General features: G+C 37.2%; 1 protein-coding gene across 1 annotated transcript; it reads left to right on the forward strand.

The window, feature by feature from the left end:
- The first annotated feature begins 719 nt into the window (after positions 1-719).
- LOC105618287 (forkhead box protein D3-like) lies at positions 720-1,838 on the forward strand. Its single transcript, XM_012199828.1, has one exon. It carries the CDS (start codon positions 720-722, stop codon positions 1,836-1,838), a length of 1,119 nt encoding a protein of 372 aa, XP_012055218.1.
- The last annotated feature ends 7,593 nt before the right edge of the window (positions 1,839-9,431 follow it).

A 9,431-nucleotide genomic window follows, 5' to 3' on the forward strand; every position in this document is an offset into this window, starting at 1 on the left:
ATTAGCGTAAGATAGCAATCGTCAAGCAGAGGATAGAGCGATGGATTGAATGTGACAGTCGCTCTGTTGAAATATATCGCAACAGAAGTCATTCGTGTGTTTTCTTCACAGACAATCCGCGAAAGAATTTCGAGAAGTGACTTAATCGTGAAAGAATCGTTTAGTGTCCGTATAACGTTACTACAACTTATATTACAACGTTAATCGAATAAATCGAATTGAGTTATGGCGGGTCTTCTAGTTTAAAAACTGAGAAGACTAAAGTGTAATTTTCGACAGAAGAAATCGTTACAGAAATATTATATGTAACAACTATTCGTATTAAAGAAATTTTGTGAATGATTAGTGTGAATTTTTTGTTATATTCTGATGGATAGTTTTCTTTCAAAATGTTGGACAAGAATTGATACAACTAATTCTTAAGAAATGTTTTTATAAATGAAATAACTCATATTGGGACATCTCGGCCTACTTGGTATGATTAGCTTAGAACTTGTAATACGCAATTTTTTTCTTATTAATAAGTAACTCAAAGATTTCATATCAGAGCAATACTAAGAGAAAAAAATATTTTGATAAAATTTTGTACCGGGCGGAGTTTGGACTTTTAATGGAGAATGAGAGCGAGTAATAATCTTGAAAAACCAAACGCGGGATCAACGACGAAATAAACGAGCACCTCGGTGGCAGGTCCTTATGCCCATGAGGCGGCGATCACGATGGAGCCACGTGCGATGATGATGTCGAACCTGTCGTGCGACGGCTGCGCGGACAGCGATCGGGACTCGGATAGTAGCAGCATGATCGTCGACCCGGTGAGTCTCGACAAGAACGACCTGTCGCCGCCGTCGCAGACGTCGTCGAGTCCGGTGATACCGAGCTGCTCGCCGGTACCAACGCCGACGTCAATGCCGCCGTCGGTCGGCAGGAGTCGAAGCAGCAGTGGAAGCGGTGGCGGACGTTCTTCAAAGAAAACATACTCGATGATGTCGGCATCGAGTCAATCAGGAAAATCTAGCAGTTCCAATCAATCCCCATCCAGTTATAATTCCGACAAAATGTCGTCGTCCTTGATAAAGCCGCCGTATTCATATATCGCGTTAATCACCATGGCGATCTTACAGTCGCCGCAGAAAAAGCTGACGTTGAGCGGCATCTGCGAATTCATTATGTCCCGCTTTCCCTATTACCACGATAAGTTCCCCGCCTGGCAGAACTCTATCAGGCACAATCTTTCGCTCAACGATTGCTTCATCAAGATTCCGCGCGAGCCTGGAAACCCGGGAAAGGGTAACTACTGGACGCTGGACCCGTTGGCGGAGGACATGTTCGACAATGGTAGTTTCCTGAGACGCAGGAAGCGATACAAGAGGCCGCCGCCGCACTATGTGCTGCGAGATCGGGCAATTATGGCCACTTTCGCTATTTGTGGTGACCGAGGACCCTGTCCAGGTGGTGGCGGCAGTCACCCAGGTGCTCTGGCTTATCCTGGAGCCGCTTATCTATCACCACCGCCCGGTCTGCCATTACTAGACTTCTCTCCATCTACCCTGGAGGCGCTGAAACTCGGCGGTTTCCTGGAACCGCCGCCACCGCTCTACAAACCAGTGCCCATCACGGCGCCGCCGATCAGGCAGATCGATCCGACCTCCACCAGGATCACGACGTTGCCAGCTAGTCATACGACGAGCGTCGACAAGAAGCGCAATTTCAGCATCGATGCGCTCATCGGCAAGCAAGCAGCCAGCGATCAAAACTGCGGCGCGTTGCTGGATCTCAGTCCGTCGGAGCACAGAGAGATCAGGAGCCAGGCGTCTGCCTTCTCGCCGCTTGTCTAGGAGTCTGGCGATCTTCTTTTCCAATCGCCAAAGACATATGGTGACTTCCCGAAAGTATTAATCACTTTGTAGTTCTTTACGAGCTTAGCGTGATTACTAATTTTGAGAGGGCCAGAAGTGGTATAACTAATTGTAAGCGTCAAACGCGTGTTCTTGTAAGAAGAATTGATAATTATTATTGGACAAGACAATTTCATTAATATTGAAAATTTAAGTCCAAAACCTTCAGCTTCTGTCCCTCGAAATAAAGAAATGGAAGAAAAATCATAATTTTTCTTCTTAGGAAAAAGAGTGATAAAATCGCGAAGTGAACACTAAATTCAATCGCGTTGGTGAACCATACTCAAAGACTGATTAGAAACTTGGCTGATGAAGAATGTGCTTCGAGAAAGTTTGAAACAATCGCACCGCAAAGGACTACTCTTTCCAAATGGTAATTGATGTCGTTAGCCAATATTCTTTTTGACCAATGCTGTCCAAATGAAATAAACATCTTAATCTCGCGAATAAACGGAGCATGATGTTTCATATTTTAGAAATCATTTTTCCTATAAATCACAATTTATTCAAGGACGAAGAAAGAAATATATATTAAAGCATAGAAATTCTCTAATAAGAGTCTGAATATGAGAAAGCTACTTTTGATAGATTTACAATATTTTAACAATTCCTGAAAAAGAAAAAGAGAGAGAAATAGATAGAAAAAAAAACAGAATAAGAAAAAAAGAAATAGTAAATGCACGTCCTTTTCTGTCACAGATTTTTATTAAAATTACTCTGCATAGATTTTTACTGTCACAGATTTTTATTAAAATTACTCTGCATACAAAACAACAGCTCATATTTAGACTCTTATTAGAAAGTTTTTAATTAAAGCAAAATTTTCAGCACTTTTTATAAAAACATCGATGTTTCGTTATATTGATTATATCGTAAATATTTTCTGTATTATTTGAGCAGAATTTATCTGTACTAAATCTTATATTAATCTCTGATACGGATCTCTGAAAATTAACAAGATGCTCGCTCTGCATGTATTAGCTGTAAATTTTCGCGATAAAATATTCAGCAATTGCAAGGGACAAGGAGGACAAATACATCAAGATCGAAATTCAGATTATTTGTGTGTTCTACAACCTCTTAGTTTTTATTTGGTAAGGCGAGTGAAAGTCATGCTTCATATAATCAAACCAATTCCGACGCATAAAATTCTTGATGGACGTTTCTTACCGAGTAGGTAATCAAGATGCGTCGCAGAAACTATAGAAAGATACACGAATCGATTTAATGAAGATATATTGAGGGTAATAGCGCGCATCCCATATATATCAGCGCATCTCTGTAAAAAGGCGTAGTGCAATAGAGCGTAGCGTTTTTATTTGACATTCTCATGTTGCTTTTTAAAAACGGCTAGTGGAAGTAGATGCATTATAGTCATATTAATTTATTGCTAATATAAAATTATACTTCAAATGTGAATCTTTTATAATTTTTTACAAATTCTTTTTTATAAAATCTCTTTTTCAAAAGATTAAAATTTTTGTTATCACTATTATATATATCCAGCGGTGATACCAAAAATTTATTTATAATTATAAAAAAACCTTTAATTAAATTATAGTTGAAAATTTTTTTAGTATAGTAACAATCGTCAGGGAAAAGTACTAGCAGTTTCTTTTTTTGAGCATATAATATATTGTCTTTAATTCATTAGCCTGGTAATGTTAATTATTATGAATCTCAACAGTAACCGGAAAAGTGGAACAATAATGTACTTCCATTTGTCGAAAGAGCTTTTGCGAACAAAGTTGTGTGAATAAGTTGCCCCGCGCGCTCCCTCTGATTTCACTTTTGTTGCCCGGATCTGTCGGTTAGATGAACTTAGGTCGCTTCTGTATGGTCGATTAATATCGACATTGTAAATACGAGTCCCGGACAAATATATGCGCAGCACTCTGTTATAGTGGGGAGAATCTTTCTTCAGTGGATTTAATGTAAAGCATCCCCGCTCGTCCCATTTAGCCATAAGCGGTCAAGTAGACGTTTGGTGTACATACAGCGAATCCGTAGCGCGATCCACGTAATTGTGAATACCTATATGACATTTTACAACTAGGATATCGTTTTCCATTTCATGTTGAAGTGGCCAGCTTTGAAGATAATAATGATCCCTAATGACGCTTTTAATTCGTTACGTTTCGCATTGCGTCTGACAAAAAGCAATCTTTAACGCAAGTTTTGTTCAAGATTTAAAAAAATATAATTTAATATAATTTATATTATATAATTTAAATTTAATATTTAATAAACGATAACTACGTATTGCAAAAAAGATTTAATTTATCAAAAGGAATATCAATTAATTAAAGCGCAATTAGTCTCATAAAAATCAAAGGATATAGTTAAATTTTGTAACAAATAACAATATAGAAATGGAAAAAATCTTGTTGAAACGAAATCTAAATTTTGTTAAAGCCAGCAAATGTTGAAATATTAGTATATTAATTCAATGCTTGTATGTAAAGTGATATTTAATTAAAAATACATAACATTCGTAAACAATGCTTTTGAAAATTCAAACTAATTGTGTAATTTATGTTCAACAGTAAAACTGAAATTTGCCGAATCTAAATTATTTTGGTAACAAGTCTATAAAAATAAACAAGCCTATTCTTACATTGCAATGGTCAACGTACTCAAAATGTGAAAATCTTGTAATGATCGAGTATTTAACGAAATTATAACGGTGATAAACGATATATTTTACTAATCTCATATATTTTTCAATCATTACGAAACGCACATCGCGATACTTCACTTTGTTCCTCCGCTAAGAGTAAAGCAACAATGTCGAAATATATGTTTAGTTATAGGCTATACATCCTATCGTTAAAAAAATCATCAGTAGATCTTAGTAAGTACTGTATGTGTCAAAATGATAGATTTATAATAATATGTAATAATAAAAATAATAAAGTATCGTTAAGTATAAGCGCGACTATTATACATCTTCTTTCCCATTAAAATTATGGTGCACAAAAAAACTTAAGCAGCAAGACATAAGCAATAAGCGAATTAGCTAATCACAAAAAGTAGAAACTACTTTACGACCTCTACTATGATTGGTCGATTTACTGCTAAATCTTATTGCCTTATGTTTTTTCATGTGTTTAGCTTAACTGATCATTTCGCTTGCGTCTTACTGTCTTACGTTTTTCTGCATACCTTTTATGTGATATCATGAATTTATGTGCGCCTTAAGAAAATCAAGGATTGATTAATTTCTTGTAAGAAAAATATTCTTACATGCGACTGTGTGATTGGTCAATTTTTTACGGCTTAAAGCTTTCCTATTCTACTGCTTTGTTTGGTTTATCTGTCTCGATTAATTCTTGTTAATGCAATAATTACGAATTTAAATCTTGTTAGATAATTAAAGAGCAAAAGTCGTCTGAACGTATCGGATGTATCCGTCGATTGGCTCAGAATGAGCAACTCTGTTCGTTCTTACTCCTGTCAGGAAAGGACGTCATGCGCGTGAGATAAGACGATAACAGGGAAAACGCGAGAGAAGTCGACGGTAAAGCGGAAGCGAGAGACGAGGAGGGCGTACAAAGCAATATCTTGTTTACTCGCTTCTCTCGGCGTTGGCAATGTGAAGCGGAAAAGAGAAGAGGGCGGCGACGGTAAAGCGCAGAATGAGTGGATTTTCATTGCAGTTTAATCCCTGTCCCCGTAACCCCTCACGACAACGGTATTCTAAATGGCGATACGAAGGCAACTCTTGTCGCTTGGGGTGACGATATTACATTCCTCGATCGTGACGAAGATAACGGCCGTCACCGCCGCATCCCGCGGCACTTCGAGCATCGCGCGCTTAAAACGCGCTTCCTCCGCTCCGCATCTCCGTTTTCTCTCCAATCATTCCGTTTCTCTTCCTACATTTGCTTCTCCTCTTCTATTTCTCTACGCATCGTGGGGAAGAAAATTTACGATTACAATGGCACGATTTGCAAAAAACTATGATCGGAATTTATATAGGTGCTTATTTCAAGATCATCTTAAGTCTTAATATTAGCCGTATTAGCATCTTAAATCAGTGTCTTAAGATGCTAATACGGTTCTTTGACATCAAGACTGTACTTAAGACAGTCTTAAATATATAAGAATCGACATTATAATATGAATACTGGCAATAATGCGATTTGCAAAAGACTATTATTGCGCACGTGCAAGTGCAAATCAAGAGAGACAGTATAGAAATAATATAATGCGCATTTTGAATACAGCTGAGTCAATTTTATTGCACTTTATCTTCTGTTTAGCATAGCTAAACATTATTCATGTTATTCATGTTTTATATGCTATTATAGATAATCTTCTAAGAATCAGTGCTGTGCAGAAAAGCATGCAGTTTACGATTAGCTCAATTAATTGATAAGCAAAAACGATAAAACAAATTATCTTTCGTATCCTCCTAACGTATATTATGATGATCGTAATTTCAATACGGAGATAAAATCAAAATTGCAATACTGTAAAATTTTGAATTAATACTGCATTTGTCCACAGAATTAAGATTATCAAAAAGAAGCTAATTTATTATCAGATAAACAATTTTTTTTTCAGATAAACAATTTTTTTCCAATGCCGATTAACATGTTCCATAAATCAGTCATGCGACAAACGCATTTACGTTAGATTTTACTTTTAGATAAAAAAAGCTTGATATCAAACAATAATTCTACAACGCGAAACTAGCAAATTGCAAATCGCAACTAGCAAATTGCAAATTATAAATCGTTGAAGTTACGAAGACTTACGTTAGATCGCAAAAGATTTACGACACGTGTACGTAAGATTTACACGTGCTCCGAATAACAATGATGCTACAGTTTAAAAGCAACTATTATTGCATTATCTTAAACGTTGCACGAAGGTAAACGCATTATCGCCCGCGCGATAAAATAATTGCGCGTGTGATAAGAGGAGTCCAGGGTCGAGGAGAGAATGCGTATTCAAAGGTAGGTAAATAGACACTAAATCATAGATAAACATTTACTAATAATTTAAAAGCTAGAAGAGTTCGACTTATGTCCATTTCTTAGATCAATATAGATTCATTTTAATCTAGATTTAATTTACTTTTTATTTTGTTCTAATTTTCTAAGAATCAGAGAAGAAATATGTAACTTAACTCGAGATTAAAGTTGATCTACATTGATAGAAATCGCATCTTAGCGCAATTTATCAAACAACAATCTTAGACATAACGATTTATAACAGTTACTGCAACGTTATCGCGCATTGTGTAATCCAGACGATTGCGATCTCAGCGTACTCATTTACATTGTCGAGTTTCTAATTAAAATAGAATCATTATCTGTAATTAGAAATTTCTAAAAAAATTTCTCGCTCTTAGAAGTTAACAAAATTCCGATTAGGATAAGAATATACAATTCTAATTTAGTTAAAACAATAATTATACTATGTGTGTGTAAATTTAAATTATATAGAATGAATAATTTCCTGAAATTGAAGCTTGATTGATCATTCATTATATTTCTTCCTATTCTGTAATTACAACATAATTTTAATCGACCATTTACGTTCCCTCCGTCTGATTTTTTTTAATAAGTGAAATTTTACTCTCAAATTTCCTCGAAATAAAGAGAGAGGACGGAGTCCGATCTTTTACTGATAAATTTTTAATTATTTTATAAATAAAAATTTCTATTTTTTCCTTACTTTTACTCAAATTTAATTTTTATTAAATAAAGCTTTTAACATTTCAGTTCAAAGATCCAGATTGCAGACGGAATAAACATATGATTGCAGACAATTAATTTAATTAAACTTATTGTTAGTAGTAAAATTTTCGATATAAAAGATACACATGGCGGATATGTTACAAGCGTCTTGATATGCAACGAACACGATTAGTAGGTAGATCGACGGAAGAAACAAGAGGGTAGGAGGATATCGTTGTCACGATCATGGTTCTTCGCGCGTGCAACACCCTTTAATCGTCCGTCAAGTGTGTGTGCATTCGGAATGTAATATATCCTGTTGGTCACGTGCCGCTCACGTGCCGCTAAGTGTTTGTTTCGGTTTGCATTGTCACCACGGATACAAGCGCGGCGCCCGTGCCAAAGGCGTGTGCCGGCCCGTACTTACGGAAGGGATGGAGAAGGTGGAGATGAGTCGTCCTCGTGAATCGTCTCGCGTCGTCCCCCTTTCATAACTCGCCTCGCTCAGGGGGTAAATAACGTGCCGGTGGTTGATAATTAGAAACGATGGGAACAAGGTTCATTATGCGAGAAGAGAGAGACAGAGAGAGAAAGAGAGAGAGAGAGAGAGAGAGAGAGATAAAGAAGGCTCTGATCCATCGAGTGTATCCATGAAACGCGGAAATATTTCGACCTGGGTACACCAATTCTTACTCTTTCCCCCTAACTCTGCCGAGAGTAATCAAAGGGAAGTTGAGCTTCTGCTTGTATTATCTTATTGCAAAATATTTCATTCAAAAATGTCGAAGAGACTTTAACAATCTTCGAGAGAAAAATCCATCTTTTATTACTTTACTATTCTAATTAATGGGACCTATAAGTTCGGTAGTAAACATCTTAAACATATAGGGATGTTGACAAGTTACAATTAGTAAAAGCTGATAGCATTATGTGAGCCATCTAGAGCCATATTATGTGCAGCACGAAGTACCGCAAGTAAATTAGAATTTTACTTATTTAGATATTACTATAACGATCACAAATTAGAAATTAGATTATTAATGTTTTATTTATTGACTGTTATATATATTTTTATCGAAAAGTATAAATTATAACATGCATTAATTATAACATTCATTAATTGAAAAGATATGGAGACTCGACAAGCTCAACTAAGCTATTGAGTTATCAAAAGGTTGATAGAACGACGAAACTAAAGAAACGCACAGGATCGTCCATGTTCAATTTTACCACAGAAACTTAGCACTAAAGAGAAACGGTCGACGGAAAGTCTTCTTCATTGTCGAAGATAGCTGTGAAGCGAAAAGAGATTAACTACGGATACACATACATGCACAAGACAATGCTTCGTAGTGTAGAGTGAAGTGGTAATAAGTCGCCAGGGTATACACACAAGGGAGAGGTCTGATAGTTAACTACTTCGCTTTCTGGCTTCCTGGAACAGAAAGAAAGAGAGAGAAAGAGAGAGAAAGAAGAAGAGAGAGGTAGCAGGCAATGACCAATATTATGATAATTCGACTCTCACGTTTTATCCGTCCGCATTTTCCTCCACTTCCTCCGTCTACCCTTCTCGTCACCCTCGTAGAGCGAGGAACCGGGTGAGCACTCTGCTCACCCTTCCACCCGCCACCGGAAGCTACGACGGCGGCAGCCATGTTTCGAAGGCGCGGGCGTGGCCTTCCGGTTGCCCGGGGCAACCAGCGTTATCCGGATATCGACCTGGGAGCGACGAGAAGGGTGGCTAGGCTTCTGTCCGGGAGGGAAAATGTTATCACTGCTTTGTGGTGGCTAAGATAGCAACCCGCCCTTCCCCGCCGTTCCTGCGAGCTTCTCTCTCTCTCTC

The sequence above is a fragment of the Atta cephalotes genome, assembly GCF_000143395.1.
Source record: "Atta cephalotes unplaced genomic scaffold scaffold00016, whole genome shotgun sequence".
Lineage (NCBI taxonomy): Eukaryota > Metazoa > Arthropoda > Insecta > Hymenoptera > Formicidae > Atta > Atta cephalotes.

What these genes read in the sequence shown, in the direction of transcription:
- LOC105618287 (XM_012199828.1), top strand. Translation starts at nt 720, where the DNA reads ATGGAGCCACGTGCGATGATGATGTCGAACCTGTCGTGCGACGGCTGC.